Below are 26,940 nucleotides of genomic sequence, written 5' to 3' on the forward strand. Positions count from 1 at the left end.
GCCCCACAGGGGCATCAGGACGCAGCTGAATGAGCAGAATGGGTATGACAAGACATAATGTCATCAGGCCGATGCAATTAATCCACCTCTCCTGTCCCCTCAAGGCAATCAGTGTGCTTCACCAAACTAAGCTTCAGACTGGCTTATACCATTCCAAAATGCTGGAAAACACAGCCAAGTGATTGAAAGATTACAGTCCAATGAAGCGTGGATTGTGTAATCAACAGAAAAGCCAAACCACCCAAATGAGGTAACATGTGATGAAGTCAATACTGATGATGAAGGACAAAAAGCATCAGATGATTTTTAAATCTGCAAATTGTGAGTACACGGAAGAATCAAAGTTGATGTAGCACAGTTAATGTACTTACATTAGTGACGACTGACAAGATGGCCATTCCATTCAGGATTTCTTGCCAAACTCCTATGCTATGTGCTTTTGCAGCCACAGGTCTCCTATACTGGGTGGTTAATTTCCAGGAGTCTACTCGTATTTCCAGGATATTATTCATCAGAGCAAGGAGGGGAGCCAGGGGAAAAGATGCCACGAAGAGAGTAATGAATCCAAACTGAATGACTGCAAGGGAGAAAAGAAAAGTGCCAAAATCTGCCCCTATAGAAGTACCTTCAGGGTGACAATGAAACATGAAAGTTGCCACTTGCAGACAAGCAAGAAGTCATCTCCAGCCCTGCCTGAAGCCAAGTGGCAACCTGCCCCAGCCCTGAGACTTGTCTAGTCTCTCTCTCAGGGCTGCCAATCAGCAGCACCCAAGGGAATGGGGCATCTGGGTCCTTTCCAATAGTGCTGCCAGTAGTGCTGGATACTAGTTTTTTGATGGCGCCACAGTTGTCTCCTGAATGGAATGCAGCTGTAGGGAAACTGGAACATACTCATCCTTTGCACTTCTGAATTATGAGAGGAACAAAACCAGGCTGGTTTTCCTTTCCTGCAGTTTGTACAGAGCAAGCCTATTCTCCTGTTACTTGTCAGCTACACTCCTAAATGAAAAAGAGGAAATATCACAACCTTACCTCCACCTATGGCTACTGGTTTAGTCTAAATGATACCAAATCTGAATGTAACAGTTCCACTATGGAGTTTTAATGTTAGTTTAAGAATTGCAAATAAAATACATGAACGATTTCTTCAGTCATTACCAAAATGAAATGTCGCTTGGTACAGAATGTGACAGTCCTCAGTGCAGAGCCAATACTGCCACGATGTCTTAAAGACAGGAAATAGAACATCTTGTCTGGTTTAGGCAGTGGATAAAAATAAATTCCCATGCACCAGCCATCAGCTCCTCCATGCTTTCAGTGACAAGTTCTTCATCTTGGACAAGAAACGAAATCCCTACTCGCTTAGCAGCCCCAGGGCAATGCTGGAGCTTAGTGGTTCAGCTTTGCTTCAGGAAGAGCAAGGACATCTATTACAGGCACAGCTGACAGCAGTAATTGTTCTGAGTATATTAGCTTCACAAGATTAGGGCCCTGTATGAAATATCACAAAGTGTAGGAAGTGACAATAATAAAGCTACACATCTCTAGGCAATCTAGAACACTTGACTGTTTCTGTAGAAATAAAACAGTACAAAGATCCACTTTTCAACAAATTCTGTCCTTATAATAAACAAATATTCTCTATATATATATTTTTAGTGTACTTTACATTTAGTTTGCCTTCAGTGTTTGTTTTAGTTTCTCAGGGTTTGTAGACTAATTTCATACACTGACCTGCTCACATTACCTTTGGAAAAGCCTACTGTGCTACGCAAGCTCCCTCTGCTGGGCTGCTCACTGTATGGAAGCACTGATCAGCACAAACCTCAAACTAAATGGAATTTTCCCCTGTCCAGTTTGCAGACCTCCTATTTGTGGTGCCCATCTCTACAGAATATTTGGCACTCAGCCCATACTTACAACTTTCCCATACTTACAACTTGCACTGACATCAGCTGAGAATATGCTAGGGAAGAAGAACAGACAGCAAGACAGCTAGCTGCACTGAGAATAATGTTCCCCATTCAAATGAGGGCAATAGATAGTCTTTGCAGTGCTTCTGTGAAATCCCCTACAGTCTAAGATGCAAAGGCAGCTTGTTTGTTTAGTTTTTTTTTCATTGGGCTGACCTATTTAACGATTCCCAGCAGTTAATCATCTGCTGTTTACCAGATGAAAGTGGTGGCATCAACCCAGAACAATGAATTGAGAAGCTTTTGTTTTTTACAGTGTCAGTACGAAGTGTCTTGTCCTCAATTCTAAATGTGTATTTTTAAACTTACCCATTTCTAGATATTCATAGAACAGGCCTAAAGCGCCAAATGTCTGCAGATCATGGTCTTGCTCCCAGCGACTGTATAAATTTTCTGGATTATTTCTAGCTTTGCGGCGCCCCCACCAGTTACAAATCCAGCTGCAAATGCAGATAAAAGGTTAATAATGAGAGAAGTAGATTAAGTATCCCTTTCTCTAAGCAAGCTCCTTGCCGCAACATGCTTTTACAAGCACAGCTTTCACAAAAAAAGAGGTCAAAAGCCTCTATGAAATAAGTCTACTTGTCTTGAAAGACTTTATCTTAGCTTCTTCATATGGCAACACTTGTTATTTCTTCCAAGAATCTCTTGTCTACAACAAGGGCATCTCAGTGTAAGAGGGAACTTACGGTACAATGGCTTCTTGAATATTTCCCCAGATCTGTTTGCCAGCCATGACTATGGTGAGCTGTGTCGTCAATTCTATCAAGCAGCCTGCAGGATCGCACTGGCAGAGACAAATAGAGGGTTAATGGACATGAATAACAGATATAACCCAGATAATCCCTAACCTGCTAAGGTAGAAATTAAAAGACAGACAAGTAGAAGAGTTCTTAAAATGTTTTAGGACAACACTTCATTTTCACCTAGGCTGCGAAGATACTCTTCCAGGAAGGCTGTTACAGAAAGGCTTTTCAGTGCTCAATGTGCTTGATAGAACACATTGATAAAAAAAGAACATGTCTGAAAACATACTAGTATCTGATGGGGGCCTACAAGGATGCCAGAAAGAGACTCTTCATCAGGGACTGTAGTGACAGGACAAGAGGCAATGGACATGAAGTTAAAACAGGGGAGATTTAGGTTAGGTATAAGGAAGAAGCTCTTCCCTGTGAGGATGGTGAGGTGCTCGCACAGGTTGCCCAGAGAAGCTGTGGCTGCCCCACCCCTGGCAGTGTTCAAGGCTAGGCTGGACGGGGCTTGGAGCAACCTGGTCTAGTGGAAGATGTCGCTGCCTATGGCAAGGGGTTGGAACTGGATGAGCTTTAAGGTCCCTTCCAACCCAAACCACTCCATGCTTCTGAGATTCTATAATGACCATTTAAAGAAGAGTAATCCCCCCTTCCAGGGATGGCGCACATTTTAGGATGATGCTATGTTAGGGAGGATAAAATTCATTTGGCTCCCACTGAGATTTGAACTTTCTAAGGACCTGATGCTGTTTTGAAACATGGGATGAAGGATGAGGCTTGGGCTGCTGAACACTTCATCCACAACAACCAGGGCTGGAATAGCCTGGATGCAATGTGATAGCAATGGAAGCTAATGGGAGCTTTGCCTGGTGGTCTACAGCATGCCTTGTCATACTTCCCAATGAAGGTCAGTGGATGAGGAGCAGTGCAGAACAGGGATGCCTGAAAGGAATTTACTTTAAAGTCTTGAAATTAAGCCAGGTCAGGATTGCCTCCTTGTAATGACCCCTTAAGAGGTGGTAATCTATAATCTATATCCATTTATAGTAACTTCCTTTAACCTAAGACCTATGGCGAGACCCACTGCAATTACAGGAGAACTTGGGCCACGGCAGACATTTTGATTTTTCACCCTTATGTCTGACAATCACAAATTTCACTGCTGGCGTTTCCCTGATAAGCAACAGCAGGAAGAGTCCTTGGAATGCCTGAATGGTTTAGGTTGGAAGGGACCTTAAAGATCATCTTATCCCAACCCCCTGCCATGGGCACGGACATCTTCCACTAGACGAGGCTGCTCCAAGCCCTGTCCAGTCTGGCCTTGAACACTGCCAGGGATGCCTCTCCATCAGCATCAGGATGGCCAACTGAGGTCCAGCTTAGTCCAAGTCAAATGAGAAACTGGTAATTTATAACTGGAGGGGATAAAGAGTTTACTGTTATACAAACCACCTTAAACAAGAAAGTCTTACCTCCTCATTTCGCCAGCGATTAAACATATATGTGTAGGCACCTGGATAACCAACAAATTTCCCTTTGAAGAAGGCCACATAGAAGCAGGATGAATAGTAGTTGACAAACTGGAACAAAAACATTTTCATAGTGAGCCTGTTCTCGTATTCCATATGAGTTCTTGGTATCTCTGTAAAATGGAAAAGAGTAATTTTATTTCCCTTTATTCCCTTTAAAAGGATACAGATTCATAAATAATCATCATGCACAGCACCCTTACATCCCCAAAGGAAAAAAGAAAGAAAACCACCTACAAACATTTCAGCAGACGGAGTTCCTTTTCTCAAACACACTAGCCTTAATTTATAAGGCAACATTCTGAGTAGGCATGCAAGTGAAATTCATTCTTAAAACTTGTATAGGCTTCCATTTTCCTTTCCTTGTACCGTCCACTAGCACTTGCCCATCTCCAAACCGTAGGCTATTTTAGACGCTCCAAGATGAATCTCACACAGTGACTAGCAGGGACTCCTATAGTATGACAATTTCACTGTTGGCTATGTACATGATAATATCTTTTTTTTTTCTTTGTGGTAGAAAAGTATCTTATAGTTTGTTTTTTTTCTCCCAATACACTGTATGTGTATAACACTGAAATCAGCAGAAACTGGGTGGACCTCCTGCCTCTGAGAGAAGAGACTCTCAACAGGGGAAGAACAGGGAAGGATACAGGCATCTGGGTACTGCTGAGCATCACCAAGCCTTTGCTGAAGTTTTGCTGCCGTTATAGCACATAATAATAATGTTTACATTCTTAAAGGTAGCAGGAAGCCCTAAGGACATTGGTAAAATGTCTGTTACATGGTAACATACAACCAGTTCAAGCTGAGAGAAAGGGGAACAAAGTACAAGCATTCAAGTGCCTCTGAATTGGTCAGGATCTGGCAAATGTGTTGAGTTGACCTGCCCTGTGGTAAAGTGATTTTACAGATCTGAGTAAACTAACATTTCCAAGCTTGGCGTCAGTTGGCATGGCAGAAGAACATGGAGTATTTACTGGAACTTAACAGCAAGGCGTACTACAAAGGAGGCAGCACTCAGGTGAGGCAGTCTGCCTAGCTTGCAGCACATTAAAACATTTCTGTTGTCAGTGAGCTCTTCAAACGTTTTTGTCAGACACACAACGTTCAGAGGCCAGAGGCAGATTATATTCCATACCTGAAAGCAAAACCTGGCCTAACCTTTTAAGGGAATTCAGGAGTGCAGAGGGTGGGAACTCCTGACAGCAGCATTTCCTCCCCTGGAAACAAGGGTGCCTCTAAGCCCAGTTTAGTGCAGCTGCCAGAAGAGGGCAGCAGCTCCCAAAAAAGCCAACTGATTTTTCGTCTGTAATTGATAACCACAGGCAGAGCTGACTGAAAATTAATCCTCCACACTTGCAAGCAGCAAAATAACACTGCTGAGCCTTCATGCTTATTATTTCATGCAAGTCAAAAAAAGAAAGATTAAAAATGATGATTTTATGTTTGTTTTATGAAATTGCTAGGGGCATTTTTACTTATTACTTGTTCTTTCTTCGGTCTAATTTGGCCAAGCGAGATAAGTAATACAGATCTCCGAGAAAAGAGACAGTCCATGATAAATCAAAATAAACCCAATTCAGCATCCCATTAACTTTCTGCAAGAAACACTTTTCAGTTCTTGATTCCACTTGTAAGACCTCATAAAAAAAGATTACCCAACTGTTTTTATGACAGCTGTACAAACCCCAAACACCTCATACTTTCAGCTCTGCCTGCCCCCAGCTGAATATTCTGCAATTATTTCTTTCTATAAAGCACCTGCAGGGAGTTGTACCTCTAAATCATTAAGTGCAAACAAAACAAAATATGTAAGAAGGGCTCTAGGGGAGGATATTTCCAGCAAGGAAGCAACAGACAAGCATCAAATCTGCTACAAAAGTCATAGTTCTTTCTGGACCTGCCTACCAGCTCTTCCAGTTCTGGAGCAAGGCTACCAATGGCTACAGCCACAGTGACACATCGCAGGTCCAGCTTTGCAACCTGCCCAATCTCTGCCTTTAATCTGTGACATTCGAAATGTGTAAATCTACTGCTAAGGGAAAAAGTGCTCAGAACAATGGAAATACTGTACTTGCCCATCTCCCATCTTCCTATCTTTTCCTCTAAAGGACGAGACATGACTGTTTAGTCTTTTATCTTGTTAAGATGGCTGTGCAAGCTATGATCTGGTTTTAAAAACATACCTCCAGGACTTCTAACTCAATCAGTTTGATCTTGCTTTGGTGACTAATATAACACGTAAGTTTTAATTGGGTTCACAAGTTGGATTGTGTCCACAGACTACTTTTAATATATGCAAATATTATACTAAGAGAAACTAGTTTATAATAACTATTCAAATGCAGGGAAAATGTTCCACACATGGCCATGGATATAACCTGTTGCATGCTACAGGCTACCATCCTGGTGCTCCCACTATGCCCAAGTGGAGAATAACTGTGCAGAGCACCTCTAGATAAGTTCTGTGTTCAGCGATTCCTTGAGCGGCTTGTCTTCAAGCGCACTGCTTACCCATGTCAGTAATCCAGATGGCTATTCTCTCATAGAAGAAATTCAGGATCATGATGATGACAAAATTCAGGCACGAGGCTGTGACTGAAGTCGCCAGCTGAGGGGTCAGTAACCCACTGATGGGTTGCAGAGTCTGCGTGTTCTCCATGAGGCTGGCGAAGGCAGCGTACACTGCGAGGCGATATACGATCACTGCAATCATGCTAGCTATAATCAGAGACACCTAAGGAAAAGAGACATGAAACACATAGCTCAGTATAGCTAAAAAGCTGATGAAATCTTCATGTTTCAATCTTTATGGCTAGGAGCTCAGTAACATTGAAATGCAAAGAACACAGGCAAGATACTGTGTTATACTTGAGACATCAAACCAAACAGAATTATTTAATTAATACAAGAAAAGCAGACAATACCAACATTAAAAAGTGCAGAAGAATACGAATTCAGACATGGAGATGGAAGAGACAAGCCAGATGATATCATCCGCCCTGAAATTCACTCTGCAGGTACTTCTACAGAGGATTATGCAGGTACTTCATTGTACTGAATAATACTTTTTTGGTTGGTTATTTTTTTTTGCCTTTACTACATTTTTTTCAGTATGGCCTGTTAACAGCTCATAAGCCAGAGAAAAACTTATCCTGATGCTAAAATGCCCAATTAAATTCCGTATTAACAGATTTCTAAATTTATTCTTTTTTTATTTGAAGTGTATTTTGCATGTCAGCATGAAATGTGCAGGACAATAATAAAAGCATGCGTTAATATCACGATTAAAACCAGTGTGTGTTAAGGTTGTGATTAGTGATGATCAGCAACTGTGATATACGTTACAGCGACGATTCAAAAAGATGCTCACCCAGAACAACACTGTAGTTCCTGAGATGCAGAACCGCACAGCCTGGCTAGTTATAGGCAAATAAGGCTCCATCTCCTGAAACAGTCAAGCAAGCACAGCACAGTTCACAGATCCGTAATCTTATTCTAATATCAAGCAGCACACAGAGCTCTCTTCAGCTGAGTGGAAGTGCCCACATCTGAGCAAAACCATTTAGGAACCCCTCTCTCTAGAAGGGCAGATAGGACATGATTTTGAGCGTGCTGGGGTTGGGGGGAATACAGATCAGGGCAGAAGTGGCCACAAAAATGCTGAAAGATAGTACCTGTGAAGAATGGTTACACCTTTGCAATAAACAATCAGTAGCTGAAGAAAAAAAAACAACTTTTTCATTAGATGAGCAGGCCAGAATGATTACTGTAATGCTGGGTCAGCTGTCAGACAGCTCAGAGCCCACAGCTAGACTGAATTTTAATGAATTCTTCATGTTTAGGTTTCTTAAAACAGTCATTTACTTGGATGCGCCATGTTTTTTTCCACACAGCCAGAGAACATTCTCCTCCACTCCTTCAATTTCTTTTTCATTTTAATTGAAGAAATGGTCACATTCATTAGTTGCCAACTTCTGCCACTGCACCAGGCAGCAAGGTCTTACCCAGGCGAGTATCCCCACATAGAACATGAACAACTTCCCATGCTCGTGTAAAGTTCTCTTTTTTGCAACCAATTCTAACTCCTAAAATACCACATTACAAGTGTTAACAAAGGATCATTTAAGAACTAACACCTATGGAAAAAGAGCTAATAAAAAAATAACCTGAATTTGATAAAGGCAGTGATAAAGGATGCTTATGCTCCTCAAAGAGTCACCAATTACTATAGGCAAGCACAATATTAAGTACAGTGAACCAGAAAATACTTTATTTGACAACAGAAGATACTGAACCTGAAAAATGTTGAAGGGGGTTTATTTTCTGCTGCACAAAAGCCCAGTGTGCCAAACACCCTAGCATAATGTGGTGTAATTATGCTGAATACAATGGCTGCAACTGAGCTGCACATTTCTCCCTGACATAACCAAGCAGGAGCAGCTGTTTTACAAGCATTATTTCTTGATAGACATATTCTTTACTCAGTCGGCTTATTCACACCAATGCGCTTTTGTCTGAAGTATCATGTGCTGCTCTCTCAGGAGAGGTTTACTGCCTGCATCTGCCTGTGTATACTTGCCAAACGCAGTTATCAATACTGTAGTCAAGTTACATAGTTATGTAACAGTTAAAGGCTCTATTAACAGAACTGTAAAACAAAGCTGAAGATATGAGCAGATATTAGGTGACTCTACACAGACTCACAGAATGGTTTGGGTTCGATGGGACTTAAAGCTCATCTAGTTCCTGCCACTAGCAGGGACACCTTCCACTAGACCAGGTTGCTCCCAAGCCTCGCCCAGCCTGTCCTTGAACAATGCCAGGGATGGGGCAGCCACATCCACATCTGTCAAGTTAAACACCAAGTACAGCAGGTGCCAAGAAACAAATACTCCCCTCCATCCACATCACCACAGCATTTACATTGGCTCCACCATAACTTTTTATACCTATTTTGTATTAGTAAACAATATGTATATTCTGTACTAAGAACAAATATTCTGCGCATTCTAGGCTATTCAACAAGCTTTTTACTTTAGAACAAAGTGTAGGCAACTGTGTGCAATGACAGAGCCTAAGTTTGAATGGAATGCTTCATTATTTATGTAAATTATGATTCTACCATAATCAGCAAACCCACATTTTCATTATGATCTAGCTTGGTGTCGTGGTTTAAACCCAGTCAGGTAGCTTGTTCACTCACTCCCAGTGAGTGGTGCCGAGCTGACAACAATCGAGGTCCGTGTCCGTCTCCCCCCTGCCTCCCCGCACCGGGGCTCTCCCCTTCCCCGCTCCCGGAGGAACGGGGAGGAGGATCGAGAGAGTGCAACTCCTACGGGTTGAGACAAAAACAGTCCAGCAACAAATCACCACCGCTACTATCAGCTACAACAATGATAAGGGAAAATAACAAGGGAAGAGAATACGATACCACCGGCCAAGAGAAACGAGCTCCACCCGGAAACCCCTGTCCTTCCGGGTCACTCCCAGTTACCCCTCACCCCGGGCATGACGTGCTGTGGTATGGAATACCTCCCCGGCTAGCCCGGGTCAGGCGCCCCGTCTCTGCTTCCTCACAGCCTCCCCTCCTCCCTGGCAGAGCATGAGCCTCACAGAGTCCTTGGTCAGGGTAAACATCACTTAGCAACAACCGAGAACATCGGCTTCACCAACACTGTTCTCAAACTGGAAGTCAAAACACAGCACTGTACCAGTTAACACAAAGGAAAAACATGACTGCTACTGCGGAACCCAGGACATTATCCACCCCTTATTCCATACCATTCACGTCGTGCTCAGATCCCACATTTTTCAATACACCATCGCTCTCCCACATATATACATCCATATACATACAGACCAAGAGGAAAAATCATTTTCTTAGTGCATGGACCAATCCCTATAATGCTGCCGAGTCCATTCGGTCCATGATGTTCAAAGTTCATTCTCTGTTGGGATGATGGCTGGAGGGAAGTCAGGGCCAGTCGCTGGTGACCTGGAGACATCTAGTTGATGGGCTATAAAAGCATTACACAGCAGGCAACAGCATACAATTGAGTTCACTGGCTGTTTTCCCCTAAAATCAAATCCCCTTGAGGTATACATCGGACTTCCCCATCTTCCCGCATTACCCACCAAGTATATCCAGGTCCCTGAGCAAAAGCAATCCCACGAGTGGGTTTGCCTTTACCTGAAGCAGGAATTACCCAGACTGTCTTTCCCAGCAAATTCTTCATATGCACCACGGGAACTTTGTCCCCCTCTACAATATGTAACAGTTCTGACTGGGCTGGGCCAGCCCTGTTGGCAGATCCTCTGGTGTTAACCAACCAGGTGGCCTTTGGTAAGTGTGTATCCCAATGCTTGAAAGTTCCCCCACCCATTGCTCTCAGTGTAGTTTTTAACAGCCCATTGTACCGTTCGATTTTCCCAGAGGCTGGTGCATGGTAGGGGATGTGATATACCCACTCAATGCCATGCTCTTTGGCCCAAATATCTATAAGGTTATTCCGGAAATGAGTCCCATTGTCTGACTCAATTCTCTCTGGGGTGCCGTGTCGCCACAAAATTTGTTTCTCAAGGCCCAGGATGGTGTTCCGGGCAGTGGCATGGGGCACGGCGTATGTTTCCAGCCACCCGGTGGTTGCTTCCACCATGGTAAGCACATGGCGCTTGCCTTGGCGGGTTGGTGGCAGTGTGATATAGTCAATCTGCCAGGCCTCCCCATATTTATACTTCAACCATCGTCCTCCATACCAAAGAGGCTTTAACCGCTTGGCTTGTTTAATTGCAGCACATGTTTCACACTCATGAATAACCTGGGCAATAGTGTCCATTGTTAAGTCCACCCCTCGGTCACGGGCCCATCTATATGTTGCATCTCTGCCCTGATGGCCTGAAGTGTCATGGGCCCACCGGGCCAAAAATAATTCACCTTTACGTTGCCAATCTAAGTCCATCTGAGCCACTTCAATCTTAGCCGCTTTATCCACTTGTTGGTTGTTCTGGTGTTCCTCAGTGGCCCGACTCTTGGGTACATGGGCATCTACATGACGTACCTTCACCACCAGGTTCTGCACCCTGGCAGCAATATCTTTCCACAGTGCAGCAGCCCAGATGGGTTTACCTCTGCGTTGCCAGTTGCTCTGCTTCCACTGCTTCAACCACCCCCACAGGGCATTTGCCACCATCCATGAGTCAGTATAGAGATAAAGTACTGGCCACTTTTCTCGTTCAGCAATGTCCAGGGCCAGCTGGATGGCTTTCACCTCGGCAAACTGACTCGATTCACCCTCTCCGTCAGCAGTTTCTGCAACTTGTCGTCCAGGACTCCATACAGCTGCCTTCCATCTCCGATGTTTTCCCACAATACGGCAAGAGCCGTCAGTAAACAAGGCATACTGCTTTTCACTTTCTGACAGTTTATTATATGGTGGGGCCTCTTCAGCGCGCATCACCTCCTCCTCTGGTGACATTCCGAAATCTTTGCCCTCTGGCCAGTCCATGATGGCTTCTAGAATGCCTGGACGACTGGGATTTCCTATTCGAGTTCGTTGTGTAATTAGTGCAGCCCATTTACTCCATGTAGCATCGGTTGCATGATGTGTAGAGGAGACCCTGCCTTTGAACATCCAGCCCAGCACGGGCAGCCGGGGTGCCAGAAGGAGCTGTGCTTCAGTGCCAATCACTTCCGAAGCAGCTCGAACCCCTTCATAGGCTGCCAGTATTTCTTTCTCAGTTGGGGTATAGCTGGCCTCAGATCCTTTATATCCCCGACTCCAAAAGCCGAGGGGTCGACCTCGAGTCTCCCCTGGAGCTTTCTGCCAGAGGCTCCAGGTAGGACCGTTCTCCCCAGCTGCAGTGTACAGTACATTTTTTACATCTGGTCCGGTCCGGACTGGTCCAAGGGCTACTGCATGAACTATCTCGCGTTTAATTTGCTCAAAGGCTTGTTGCTGCTCAGGGCCCCATTTAAAATCATTCTTCTTCCGGGTCACATGATAGAGAGGGCTTACAATCGAACTGTAATTTGGGATGTGCATTCTCCAGAACCCCACTGCACCCAAGAAAGCTTGCGTTTCTTTCTTATTAGTTGGCGGAGACATTGCTGTTATCTTGTTGATCACATCTGTGGGGATCTGTCTACGTCCATCTTGCCATTTTATTCCCAAAAATTGAATCTCCTGTGCAGGTCCCTTGACCTTACTCCGTTTTATGGCAAAACCGGCTTTCAGCAGGATTTGGATTATTTTCCTCCCTTTCTCAAAGACTTCTTCCGCTGTATCGCCCCACACAATAATGTCATCAATGTATTGCAGGTGTTCTGGAGCTTGCCCCTGTTCCAGTGCAGTCTGGATCAGTCCATGGCAGATGGTAGGGCTGTGTTTCCACCCCTGGGGCAGTCGGTTCCAAGTGAACTGGACACCCCTCCAAGTAAAAGCAAACTGTGGCCTGCACTCTGCTGCCAAAGGGATTGAGAAAAATGCATTGGCAATATCAATCGTGGCATACCACTTGGCTGCCTTTGACTCTAGTTCATACTGAAGTTCTAGCATGTCCGGTACGGCAGCACTCAATGGTGGTGTGACTTCATTCAGGCCACGATAGTCTACTGTTAGTCTCCATTCTCCATTAGACTTTCGCACTGGCCATATGGGGCTATTGAAGGGTGAGCGGGTCCTGCTGATCACCCCCTGACTCTCCAGTCTACGGATCAGCTGATGGATGGGAATCAGGGAGTCTCGGTTGGTGCGATATTGCCGCCGGTGCACTGTTGTGGTCGCAATTGGCACTTGTTGTTCTTCAACTTTCAGCAACCCCACAGCAGAGGGATCTTCTGAGAGACCAGGCAAGGTGGACAGCTGCTCAATTTCCTCAGTCTCCAAAGCAGCAATACCAAAAGCCCACCGGTACCCTTTTGGGTCTTTGAAGTACCCTCTCTTGAGGTAGTCTATGCCGAGAATGCATGGAGCCTCTGGACCAGTCACAATAGGGTGCTTTTGCCATTCCCTCCCAGTCAGGCTGATTTCAGCCTCCAGCACAGTCAACTCTTGGGATCCTCCTGTTACTCCAGAAATATAGATGGGTTCCACCCCTTGACAGCTTGATGGCATCAGGGTACACTGTGCACCGGTATCTACTAGAGCCTTATACTTCTGTGGGACTGATGTGCCAGGCCATCTGATCCACACAGTCCAGTAAATCCGATTGTCCCCTACCTCCACCTGGCTGGAGGCAGGGCCCCTCTAACAGTCGTCACAGCATTGGACACTTAAGTCATGTTGAAAGGGATTATTCTTCTTTATCACAGGAGCTGGAGTAAAATCAGCTCTTCCACTCCATCTGGGAAACTGATCACCAGAGACTGAAGCCGTAGCTCTCATGGGACGATCAGTCTTGGCCCTTGCTCCCCTCTTCAGTTCACTCACCCGTTCCTCCAAAGCTGAAGTAGGTTTTCCATCCCACTTTGTCATGTCTTCTCCGTGATCCAGCAGGTAAAACCATAGGGTACCCCGTGGCGTATACCTCCTGTATCTCCTCTCTTGAACAATAGGACGCCTTTTGTTAATAGCTGAGACGTGTGTTGGTACACGTGAGGAGCCGGATAAATCAGATAGATTGTCCTTCAATTGTTCGATGTCCTGGGACAGTTTTTTCACAGCTGAGATGATGGAAGGGGTGAGATTGTCTTCGAACTCTCGGAGTTTATGAACCATTTCATCCACTGTTAGTGGTACTATGTCATTCCAGGTTACTGTTGCCAATGAATGGGCATATGATGACGGTGCATTCCGTGTAAGTTTTCGCCACATGGGTCGTGTACATTCAACTTCATCTGGATCTATAGGTGTATCCCCGTTATTCGGCTTGATGTGATAGATCATCTCTACGATGGCCGATTCCCTCAGAGACTGGATGCCTTTGTCTATAGTATTCCACTTGGCCGAACGACTCGTAACATCGTCCTTGTACGGAAACCTTTCTTTCACAGCTGCCAAGAGCCTCCTCCAAAGGCTGAGGGACTTTTTCTCTCTTGCAATTGCTTTGTCAATTCCCCCTTCTCTAGCAAGTGATCCCAGCTGCTTGGCTTCTGTACCTTCTAGTTCGTGACCATCAGCCCCATTGTCCCAGCATCGGAGTAACCAGGTGATGATGTGCTCCCCTGGTTGACGGGTAAAATCTTTTCGCATATTCCGCAGCTCGGTTGAGGTCCGAGGTCGAGAAGTTACCTCTTCTTCTTCTTCTTCGTCATGTGATGATGACTCCTGATCAGATTCTGGACCGGGTGGTGAATTCATTGGTTCTTCATCTCGCTTCACCCTTTTTGCCTCCTTTTTGCTTGTTCTCTTGCGTACAGGGGCAACTGATATTGGTACGAATTGGTCCTCTGGTTTGGCTGCAGTGATTATCACTGTGGTTTGAGTAGCAACTGTACTTGTTACTGGGGGTGGTGTAGCTACTGTGCTTGGAGCTGGGGTAACCGCGCTGTCTGTTGCAGTTGAAGTTTGAGCAGCTGCTGTACTTGCCACTGGGACAGCTGTGCTGTTCATTGCAGCCAAAGTTTGAGTAGCGACTGTTGCTTTGCCCTCAGATCCGCCGACATTCTTTTCCTTTTGAAGGTGCTGGATAGTGTTGAACAAGGCCCTGTAAGCATAGGCCAAGCCCCAGCACGTTGCCATGATTTGTCCATCTCTGGTATGGCCAGAATGACCACACACCTCATTTAAGTGTTTTACTAATTCTTCTGGATTTTGCAGTTGTTCAGTAGTGAAATTCCAAAGTACTGGAGGGGCCCACTGACCTAGATACTTGCCCATACTATCCCACACACCCTGCCACTCATGGCTGTCCAGCCTCAGGGAAAATCTCTCGGTCCTCCTACATCGTCGTTTGACCCCAGACAAGACCCAAACCTGAATCTGCTTAACTCTTGAAATCAGTAGTGGGTAAAACACACTCTGTATGCGTGTTAGCATGGTGATTCCCATCACCATCAGCAAACAAGTCTCAACAGCATTAAAAGGCCATTCAAAAAATTCAAAACTCTCAAATGTAAATGGTCTGGGGGGACGACTAGGAGGGTAAAAGGATGTCTCCTTCCCAGGTTGAGCACCTGAGAAGGAGAAAAAAGATGTGTAATTGCTAAGCACCTCCATCATATACCTCCCAAAGTATAAAGGTGGTGACCACACTGGGAACATAAGCCAGATCAATTTCATGATCAATGATTCTATTGTATTACAAGTCATTACCATAAAGTACAATGGGATAAAAACCTTAGCCCAAGCCCCATACTTGAAAAACACTAATACAGCAAGTACCGGATGGACGTAAGATATCATATACTGAAACTGTGAGATCAAGAGGAACAACCTTGAGAGCCAATAAATCAGCATTGTGACGAGTGACTATCAATCCAGTCAGATCTGTTCTTATCTCAACCCTTCGTGCCCCACGTTGGGCGCCAAAAATAACTGTCGTGGTTTAAACCCAGTCAGGTAGCTTGTTCACTCACTCCCAGTGAGTGGTGCCGAGCTGACAACAATCGAGGTCCGTGTCCGTCTCCCCCCCTGCCTCCCCGCACCGGGGCTCTCCCCTTCCCCGCTCCCGGAGGAACGGGGAGGAGGATCGAGAGAGTGCAACTCCTACGGGTTGAGACAAAAACAGTCCAGCAACAAATCACCACCGCTACTATCAGCTACAACAATGATAAGGGAAAATAACAAGGGAAAAGAATACGATACCACCGGCCAAGAGAAACGAGCTCCACCCGGAAACCCCTGTCCTTCCGGGTCACTCCCAGTTACCCCTCACCCCGGGCATGACGTGCTGTGGTATGGAATACCTCCCCGGCTAGCCCGGGTCAGGCGCCCCGTCTCTGCTTCCTCACAGCCTCCCCTCCTCCCTGGCAGAGCATGAGCCTCACAGAGTCCTTGGTCAGGGTAAACATCACTTAGCAACAACCGAGAACATCGGCTTCACCAACACTGTTCTCAAACTGGAAGTCAAAACACAGCACTGTACCAGTTAACACAAAGGAAAAACATGACTGCTACTGCGGAACCCAGGACACTTGGTTAATACCACAAGCAAATGTTTTTTTTTATTGAAGCCCCCAAATGGGCAATTTCTATTTTAGAGCACCTAGAATTTTGAATCGTGGCCAAGAATAATGAGGAAATACTTTTCTGAGTGAGGCAAAGCCAGCCGTGTGATGCAGGTAACTCAAGTGATCCGGACCCATATTGCCTTATCAGTCTGCAGAATTAACTGATTGAAAGCATGGTCCTTTCACGTGTTCAGTATTCCACATTATGAAATAAAAGGAAACAACACTGCAGCCTGGCTAACCAGTATGGTTTGCTAGAACTGGGTGTTGATAATGATCACTGCTAAACCCCAATGCACAAAAGCTCCTGAAAATCCATCAAGGTAATAAATTGATGCATCATAAAACAAGGGATTGGACACTCATTAATTTTTATGGTAATTGTTAATGCATACTTAGAAAGCACAGAGCAGCACAGTATCTCACTCTGAGACAAGAAAAATGTATTATGGTCCAATTTCTATTTCCCAAATGCAGTTGAAATAAACAATTCTACCTAAAAGATCTGCATGAATGTAAGGAGCTCACAATCTCCTCCCTCACAACAGTTAAACAAACACCTAATCCATGCCATCTCTGGCTGTGATCTGCTGCAGCTTATTCACCTCCTCAGACTATGGGTTTGCTCTGTGCTGACATAAACACCACCTGCCAGTCAGTTTTGAGACTGAGCATACACAGGAATGCAAGCTAGTAGCTAGCATCCCACATGCAGACATGGGTTTTCAATTAGCAGAACCAGCTAATGAAAAACTGTTTTACCCACAGGTCTTTTCCTGAGCATGCAGAAATCAGTAACTCAGCAGAGCTACACTCAAAATCATAGTCTGTGGCTCTCCAAAATCTCTGTGTAACTCAAATCTGTTACTCGTACACTGAAAAACAGCAGCATTAACAGTTCATGTGCAGAAGGGGAAGTAGAGACAGAAAAAACATCTCTCATGAGCAATAAGATTAGTGCATACACTTCCTAATAGCTAAGGAGAGAAGCCCTGAAAGACAGGGCTACTGTTTATATAGCAATGATACTTCACATGCTCTAAGCTTCTATTTCTCGCCTGAAAACTTGTTCTCTAAGTACACCTATGACTTCACTTGACCTAGTGAAAAGAAGTTATTCATACGCAATTCTAGGAAGAGGAATGCTGATTTAAAAATAGGTCAAATTGAGGTGGTAGATGTCGTACTGGAATGCGACCATCTGATCCCTGAATTTGTCCAGTAACACCTACCTAAATTAAATATAAATGAAGACAACCATTTATATAGAGCATTTAAGAGAGTTAAAGAGTGTGGTTAATTGTATCTCAATTAGATTTCAAAGAGCTTCAGCAACCTCTCTTTCTCTAGTGTTCCCCAGACAAAGTGGTTTATATGAGAAACAAAACCACAGCTAGTGACACCTACGTATCTTTACATCAAGATGGCTGCTTCTTCCTATGTGGCATAGGGATGAGAAAGAGTCCTTTTAAAGGCGTGAAGATTTCAGAGACTGCTACCTGAAAACATGAAGGACACTGTAAAGATAGTGTTAGCCAAGTAAAAATTATAAACTTTGCCTCTGTTAAATTCCCGATTTAATATATCACAGAACCCGAATGGTGCAGGTTGGAAGGCACCTTAAAGCTCATCTAGTTTCAACTCCCTGCCATGGGCAGGGACATCTTCCACTAAACCAGGCTGCTCCAAGCCCTGTCCAACCTGGCCCTGAACACTGCCAGGGATGGGGCAGCCACAACCTGTGTCAGCACCTCACCATCCTCAATAGCGAAGAATTTCTTCCTAAAATTGGTTTTCAGTAGAAATTAAAATCAAGAGAGCAGAATTAATGAAAGTTATGCATGCACTCCAGAAGCAAATTCTGCTTTGATGCAATCCACTGTGTTCAGGAAAGGTGAGGTTGGCATCACATTCTCCATACTTCAGCCAAATCCCCTGCTGTCACAAGCACTGCTTTCTGGGGATGCAGTAGCTGAGGGCCTGCCCTGCTCCAAGATGAATGTGGCATTGCCTATGTGCCTCACAAATCTTTACCTAGCTGTAAGATACAGGCTTGTTGTTCCTGGGACACAACTCACACATAAGCAAACTGTCACCATACAACTGAATCCGTGTGCATGTCAACTCAACACACTCCCTACCTGAGTAACAGGGTTCTTCTTCTTCTGGGTACATTTTGCCTCATACTCAGGCCTCAGCTGGAGTTGTTGCTGTTCCTCTTCAAAATCAACCAAATCCCACTCATATTTCAGTCTAGCTTGCCGTCTCTTCCAAAACTCCAAGAAAAGTGTAACTGCAGTTTGGAAATGTTAAAATACAGTTAAGGGAGAAGGGAACAAGTTCATGAACTAAGTTAAAGTTATTTCTGAACAAGCTTCTATTCAGTGGTCCCACAGTGCGACCCATCTATTTTTACTGACTACCTATTAAAGGTCACAGCTAAGTCCATTAGCTAATTGAATTCCAGAAGTGGATGACAAGAAAAATGGCAAGACAGAACACAGGTACTTCCATGTTTATGATGGCCATGTTCAATTATAGTTTAACTACATTACATATGCAAATAGCAACATGGAATTATCAAAGGGATGTGATAATTCAACTAATTGCTTCTGCATAAGCCTGCAACATATGAATAACTATTACAAACAAGCAAAATGTTTTCAAGTATCATGTTCAAAGATTTCTGTTGCTTTTTTCTTATTATTTGATATCATGGTCATTTTAAAGACTGTGAATGTCTGATGCTCTTCATATGCTCCAAGGGTGAGGCTGGCTTAAGAAATTTTTAAGACACTAGAGGGAACTGATTTCATATATAAACAACTATAAAAGTTATAATATTGTATAACATTTTAAAAGCCCTCTATAAACTACTTTAAAATGTAAACCTCTTGTAATCTGATTGATCTTATTTGACCTGGAGAGGCTTTACGGTTTACACAAACACAGGAAAGCTTATCTTCTGCAGTTCTCAACTCTTTTGCTGGTTCTGGACTAATCCATATCACTCAAATGCTTGTGGTTAAAACCAAGCAAAGTCCAGTAAAATAACCACACAACAGCTTATTCTGTTGTTTGGTTTGTTGCTTTTGTTCTGTTTTTTTTTGGGGGGGGGGGAAGGGGCGGCTTTTTGAGAATTCTCTATGCAAAATGTGGCTGGATCCTTTGATAATAAATAAACAAATAGTTGGTTTTTTTTCTGTTGGCACACAGAGATGTTTGTGTGCTAATGAAGTATCTATATTCAAACTGAAAATATGATATTTCATACAGGCAGTATGAAATGGGAGACAAGGTATTTACGGAAATAAGAAACATTAACTACACTATCCTGCATTTATAAACCTTCACAGAGTTTAAGAACACAGAATCATAAGATAGTTTGGTTGGAAAGGACCTTCAATGGTCATGTAGTCCAACCCCCCTACAATGAGCAGGGACATCTTCAACTAGATCAGGTTGCACAGAAATATATCCAGCCTGGCCTTGAATTCAAGAAAATACCATCTTCAAGTCTGAACAAGTTATCACTTGGTGTGAAACTGCTTATAGACAGGCAGGAAATCCACCTATGTCTGCATCATCAAAACATACTGTAATGTATGAACTTAACCAGAGTAGAAGCCAGCTAATTCTCAGTGTACGAGTGTTGCTAATAAAGTAGTCGTGCTGGACCACCATCCAGTGGAAAGACATAGAAGCTCTGTACTCCCTCATAGTGACACTTCTAACGTGCAGGGCTGAGCAGAGGGGACGCTTACAAGGACTGTATAAAGTTGGACCACTCCATCCTAGGTTACGAAGGAAACAAACAAAGGAGTACGAAATGCTTATGATACCCTAGATATCTGATGGGTTCTGTTTGGGGGTTTTAAGTCCAAATCCTGTGTCACCTTAAATTATTTTTATTCTTATCACTTCTGCATCTGAAGCAGGATAGATATTGAAGCTGTTATTCCCCTTCTTCCCACTTTCTGTGCCCCTCAGCAGTTTGGCCAAGATCTCCTTATTGCTTGACATAAAACTTATCAAATGTACTCACCCCATATGCCCATGAAAATGGCAAAAAACAGAGTGGCCACGTTGTCAAACAAATGGGAATACTGCAACAGAATACACAGGAACAGGTAAGGACCGAACCAGTTTTCAGTGTGAACAAAAATGGCAAGTGACTGTAGAACCAGATACAGACCTCTGAGGACTCACAGGTGGTGTTCAGTCTCCAGTACTCACACTCTCGGTCACAAAGAGGGCACATGATGATCTCTCCTCCAATTGCAGGGTCACAGATTTCTTTGCTGAGGAGAAAAACATTACACAGTATCTGTTTCGATAGCATCTGAAGAGCTGCTATAGGAAACTGATCTAAAAGTAAGTAACTTAAGAGCTTCCTTTGTTCAAAGTTCAGCATTTGCAGCTTCCCAGAAAAGAATGCCAGTCTTGCCACATTCACTAGTGTGGTTGATCAGAGCAGGCCAAGCAGTGTAGCTGCGTGGCTGACTGGGCTTAAGCCACCACAACTACTCTGCAAGATAGATTAAAATAGAAAAGCTTAAGGCAGCAATAAACACTTGAAACAATTCTGAGAGATGTCAGTGCTACTTTTAGAACTTTACTGCAGGTACTCCGATATAAAAAAACTGTAGCCAAAGGGCAATAGAAATACTGCTTTTCACCTACAAGTGGAAATCTGAATCTCACTAAATAATAGCCACAAGTTCTGCTTTAGCTGTCTACCACCATTTCAGTCAATAAAAGAGCTGAAGAAGAAACCTGTTTGCTCTAACAAGCTTTAAAATTACTGCCTGTTATTTTGCAAGAGCAACTCTTTCATACTGCTTTGCCCATCATAGGCCCAGGAGATTTTTAACACTACACTCACCTGCTCATATTTTCATCCATCGTAAACAAGCCATAAAGAAAACAGATCAAGCCAACGACTGCTGCAAGGAATAACATCTCTGTGTAAAATCCTAGCCAGGCAAAATAGATTCCAATCTTCTCACCGTAATACTTCCTGAATACAAAAAAAACCGCAATTAACAGGAATACAAAGCAAAGTTTAAAAATGCTATAGAGAAAATTGGCCAGAGTCAAAATGAAACACTTGGCAAAATTATCATTGAACAGAAGAGTCAGTGCTTTCATGTACACTGGAAAAAGGAGATTTGAAGCTAGCAGAAGTTATGCAAGCTGAATGAACAAAACACATGGCCTCTTTTTTTTTTTTCCTTTCTCCTTCCCACAGGATAATGTAAATGAAGATTTTTTGATTTTCTAAGGAGTTATACCAATGAAAGTGAGCACAACAGCTCTGATCATGTGGTTAAAATCAATGAGTAATTCACAGAAATACAACTAGTTGTGTTACGAATGGGGCAACTGTAACCTGTTCATATGAGCTGAATCAGAGGGATCTTGGATTAGTTTCAATCTGGGTTTAGTGCTCAATTCAGAGTCAAGCTTCAGAAATGGTTTTATCAGTGCTTTTTCAAGTCTCTGTTAAAATTTCTAATCCTTAAAAATTGTGTCAGATATAGATTATAAAACGCAAGGTATTTTACATATATCCAGTACCTAAAGGGGGCCTACAAAAAAGCTGGAGAAGGGCTTTTGGTAAGGGCCTGTAGGGACAGAACAAGGGGGAGTGGCTTTAACCTGGCAGAGGGAAGACTGAAATGTGATCTTGGGAGTTCTTCCCTGTGAGTGTGCTGAAGCGCAGGCACAGGCTGCCCAGAGAAGCTGTGGTATCCCTGGAAAGATTCAAGGCCAGATTGGATGGGGTTTGGAGCAGCCTGGTCTAGTGGAAGGTGTCCCTACTCATGGCAGGGGCTTGGAACTGGATGAGCTTTAAGGACCCTTCCAACCCAAACGATATTAGGATTCTATGATATGTGTTCCTCTACACAGCTGAAGTACCTGTAATATACCTGACCCCAGGAGCACTGGCTAGATTCAAAGAGACTTCATTTGAGATAAAGCATTTTTCCAGTCATTAGTAAAAACCTGTGTTGTTTCCTCCAAGGACCTAGTGCCCACTTAAGTATCCAATTCTCACTGGATCTTAAAAAGCAGTAAAGAGGTCTCAGCAGGATCCAGGTACAAATGAATACATGTTCATATTATATTGACTTGGTTTTCACTGTAGTAAAACATGGGCAGTATTTTACCTGATGAGGTCCAAAGGCTGTTCTTTGTAGAACCGCAAGAAACGGGCCCACTCCATGTACAGTGTGTACCTCTCATTGTCACAGTTTGGATCATTTGCCTTTTTCCAGTACTGGCACTGCAAGCAAATCAAGAGTAAAGGCAAAATACCTCACTGACAGACCCAAAGACTACACTGAAAGAAATAAGAGTTAACGATGGTGCAGCCCTCTTAGGACTATGCACATCAAACTCATTTGGAATTCAAACTTAGCACTCCACTTGCAGTAGAATCATTTTTATATATGTTTTAAGATAATACATATTTACAAAGAACATCTATCAGTCTTAGTACGTTTATCTGAAGAAGAAAAGGCTCTGGGGAGACCTTAGAGCAGCTTTTCAGTACCTTAAAGAGGGCCGACAAGAAATCTGGAGATGGACTTCTGACAAGGGCCTGTAGGGACAGGACAAGGAGGAATGGCTATAAACTCACAGGGGGGAGACTGAGATTAGATATGGGGAAGTTCTTCCCTGTGTGGATGGTGAGGCACTGGCAAAGGTTGCCCAGAAAAGCTGTGGTTGCCCCATACCTGGCAGTGTTCAAGGCCAGGTTGGACAGGGCCTGGAGCAACCTGGTCTATTGGAAGATGCCTCTGCCTGTGGCAGGAGATTGGAACTGGATGAGCTTTAAGGTCCTGTCCAACCCAAACCATTTTATGATGCTATGATCACATCAGCCTGGACTGTAACCACCTCATGTTACACTACACCAGTGTTATCTTGGTACAACACACTCATTTGCACTGGTAGATTACTGCAATTAATCGTCTGATTTTTCACACTGGTGTAGCACACACATATGTCGAAGTTCTAGCATCCCTAAAAGTAGAAAATCACTGTTTTACTCAACTTGGTTGAAAATAGTGGAAGTTTACATCCTAATCTCTGTACTTTAGACTCACTTTAAATGGCACAGCCAAAAACATTTCACTGGGAGATGGAACCTAGGGGATAGAAATTAAAATGCTGTCTCCACAGTAGTATGTATGTATAGTATAGTACCCTGTCTTCCATGCTGTAGCTCTAAGGCAAGGACATGCAAACTGCAATTCTGACACTAACTGCAGTGTTGTTCATCACTATCATCCATCCATCTGTAAAATACTAAATGAGATGTGGAGCTTCATCAGTTTTCTAGAAATTAAATAGCACAAAATAACCAGTTTCTGACAGCTCTTGCAATTTTATATTGTGCTATACAACTCCGCCTTCAGAAGTATTTGGCTATGTCAAATACTTGATTTGTGATCTTGTCTTTCCTCTTTTTCTGTATGTCTCTAAATCACAAAGAGAAGCATGAAAACTGGTTTCAAAATAGAAATCAAGAAGTTTAAACACCCTAAAGTTCACATTTAAAAAATATTTTAAAAGTTAAATAGCTATCTAGTTGTCTTAGGGGATTTTTTTCTCATATGATTTCTTAGCATTGAAGGTTGGCTGTACTTGTAAAGAAGAGATTCTTGCACAACTGCTTTTTATAATCTGTGGCTTTAGGAGTTCAACAGTATAAGTACTTCCCAGCCTAAAGCATTCTTCTACAGCGCAGACTTTCATCAGCTAAACCTTCCGTCAGAAAACCTAAAATATTCCATCCATTCATCCATTTCTTTTCATACTCTAAGGGAGGAAGAAATATTTAGAAACATTTAAAAGCATAAATCCACATAAACTATTTAAAAATATCTTGTGGCAGAATTCAGAGATATAAATAAGCAACTTAAGCTCCCTAAAGCATTCTGACAAATCTGAACTAACTTAAAAACAAGGAGAATTTAAGATTTAATCAATACAACATTTTGAAAGAAAAAGAATAAAGAACTCCTAACATAGAATACAGTAGCCCATCTCTGTCGTTATTTTTCCAAGGGATTTCAGGGCTAAATCCACACGTCCCTACAGCAAAACTAAACACCAGCTTGCACTAGTATGCAACTCCAGTGTGTGCTTGTATCTACACTACATAGTCATTCTTCTAATGTACTGTTTAATTATCTGTAGCATAGATGTTAATCATAGAATCACAGAATAGTTAGGGTTGGAATGGACCTTAAGATCATCAAGTTCCAACACCCTGCCATGGGCAGGGACACCTCACACTAAACCATGTCACCCAAGGCCTCGTCCAACCTGGTCCTGAACACTGCCAGGGATGGAGCATTCACAGCCTCCCTGGGCAACCCATTCCAGTGCCTCACCACCCTAACAGGAAAGAATTTCCTCGTTATGTCCAATCTAAACTTCCCCTGTTTAAGTTTGAACCCGTTATCCCTTGTCCTGTCACTACAGTCCCTAATGAAGAGTCCATCCCCAGTATCCCTATAGGCCCCCTTCAGATACTGGAAGGCTGCTATGAGGTCTCCATGCAGCCTTCTCTTCTCCAGGCTGAACAACAACAACTTCCTCAGCCTGTCTTCATACGGGAGGTGCTCCAGTCCCCTGATCATCCTCGTGGTCCTCCTCTGGACTTGTTCCATGTCCTTTTTATGTTGAGGACACCAGAACTGCACACAATACTCCAGTGAGGTCTCACAAGAGCAGAGTAGAGGGGCAGGATCACCTCCTTTGACCTGCTGGTCACGCTCCTTTTGATGCAGCCCAGGATACAGCTGGCTTTCTGGGCTGTAAGCGCACACTGCCTGCTCATGTTCATTTTCTCATCAACCAACATCCCCAACAGGAATATAGTACAGAATAAGTGTCTCAAATTATTTGACTGACACATGAGTATATCCTAGAAACTCATCCATAGGAAGAAACATTGCAAGCACATAAAAGGCTAATAGTAGGACTGGCAGACAGGACTTGTGTGTTATGAAACAGAATTAATTACTGGGACAAATGGAAGGTACATTTTCATTTTTGCTGGAAAAAAGCAAATGTCACTGTAGGTGAAAGTAAAACACTGGGAAGTGCTCAAGGAAGCAGAAGGCTATAATACTTACATCATGAAGAGGATATGCAGCTGAGTAGGTGCCATTATTTAGTAGTCTCTTAATTCCAAATTTCTTCTTGCCTTCTTCTGTTCCATATGGGCAACGTGTAAGGATGTAATTCACCTGAGATTCAAACACAAGCATTTCAGACCTTTCCTGCTTTAAGGCCATGTAACAGAAACCTGTAATGGTTGTGCACTCTCTATAACCTGCAGAAACAACATACAAAGGCAAGAAGTGTTTCTTGAGAAGGCCCTACCCCATACAAGACTACTGAGGGCACGCTTGCCTTGCAAATATCTACAAGATCCCTTCCAACAAATACTATTCCCAATTTTTAAGATGCACAGGTACCAAGGCTTCCTCATATTTACCCACAGATATCCAGTTTATATACTCCTTCCTCGGTTGCCCCATCCCTGGCAGTGTTCAAGGCCAGGCTGGACAAGACTTGGAGCAACCCGGTCTAGTGGAAGGTGTCCCTGCCCATGGCAGGGGGTTGGAACTGGACGAGGTTTTAAGGTCCCTCCCAACCCAAACCCATCTGGGATACTATGAACATTGCAACAGGACCATGTAAGTCTAAATGTAAACAGAAATAAGCAAATCCCATACATACTATTCTGTTTCTCATGGATGGCGAAAAGAAAGTGTTCTCGTCATTAATGAGGTACAGCTCCTGCTTATCCTTGCTGAATGGTGCTGTGAAATAATCCGGTTCAGGGTGCATCACCTTCTCAGGAAGCCTGAGTGGTGCAAGCATGCAGTCCAGAGGGTTCTCCACCACTGAGGGAATGTCATTTTCCTTGATGGGAACTTTGATGTTCAGCACTTCTGCATATGTGATCAGAACCTCCCACGGGGCATGGATCTTCACAAAATAAATCTTGCCATCTTCAGATTCCTGCCCCAGGGAAGTTAAATCAGACATCTGACTAAACTGGGTTTATTGCAAGATTTAGGAGAACAGTTGTTACACAAAATTTATTGCCTTTTACATATTTTTGAGAGCTCTAAATAATGGGGGTGAGGGTGAAGGGGAAAATTGGGACTGTTTTGATAAATATTTAACTGAGAAGTTTATCTGAGTGATTATTTATTCATAAAGATAATCCTTGCATTACTGAAAGCACACAAAGGCTTTTCAAACTACACTAACCTTGTACACTGAGGCCTGCAAATTGTGATCCCACTTGGGAGTGCATTGGAAAGGCAGAGATTTGCTGTGCAGGGCATCCCATGCATCCGGCAGTGAGAGAGGTCCTCTCTCCTGGAGGGCCAGTTGCCATACACTGGAGCAGAGCACACAAAAATCTTTGCCAAAAGGAGTTACCAACCAGAGCTAAGATCTATTACGGCCTCACACTATGATAAGGAAGAATTTTACCACAGGCCTCGCCCAACAGTGTATTATTAGTACTATTA

At 43.4% G+C, this 26,940-nt stretch overlaps 1 protein-coding gene across 9 annotated transcripts in view; it reads right to left on the minus strand.

Annotated features, from left to right (window-relative positions):
• The window catches only part of ANO5 (anoctamin 5), a 315,349-nt gene that overhangs the window by 251,470 nt on the left and 36,939 nt on the right, over positions 1–26,940 (minus strand). For all 9 annotated transcript variants that reach the window (XR_009962490.1, XM_062607248.1, XM_062607247.1 and 6 more), the window contains 13 exons: positions 26,135–26,419; positions 25,525–25,638; positions 22,543–22,658; positions 21,255–21,389; positions 20,565–20,670; positions 20,415–20,475; positions 18,511–18,662; positions 7,631–7,705; positions 6,772–6,994; positions 4,198–4,367; positions 2,663–2,760; positions 2,283–2,413; positions 372–577 (listed from right to left, as the gene is read on the minus strand). Coding sequence is in view for 8 of the 9 variants with exons in the window: in XM_062607248.1 (XP_062463232.1) it covers positions 372–577; positions 2,283–2,413; positions 2,663–2,760; positions 4,198–4,367; positions 6,772–6,994; positions 7,631–7,705; positions 18,511–18,662; positions 20,415–20,475; positions 20,565–20,670; positions 21,255–21,389; positions 22,543–22,658; positions 25,525–25,638; positions 26,135–26,419 (1,872 nt within the window). In the remaining variant the exon portion in view is untranslated. The remainder of the gene's footprint in view (positions 1–371; positions 578–2,282; positions 2,414–2,662; positions 2,761–4,197; positions 4,368–6,771; positions 6,995–7,630; positions 7,706–18,510; positions 18,663–20,414; positions 20,476–20,564; positions 20,671–21,254; positions 21,390–22,542; positions 22,659–25,524; positions 25,639–26,134; positions 26,420–26,940) is intronic.

This window comes from Pezoporus occidentalis, unplaced genomic scaffold (genome assembly GCF_034315485.1).
Source record: "Pezoporus occidentalis ecotype Australia unplaced genomic scaffold, CSIRO_AGI_Poc_V1 ctg121, whole genome shotgun sequence".
Lineage (NCBI taxonomy): Eukaryota > Metazoa > Chordata > Aves > Psittaciformes > Psittacidae > Pezoporus > Pezoporus occidentalis.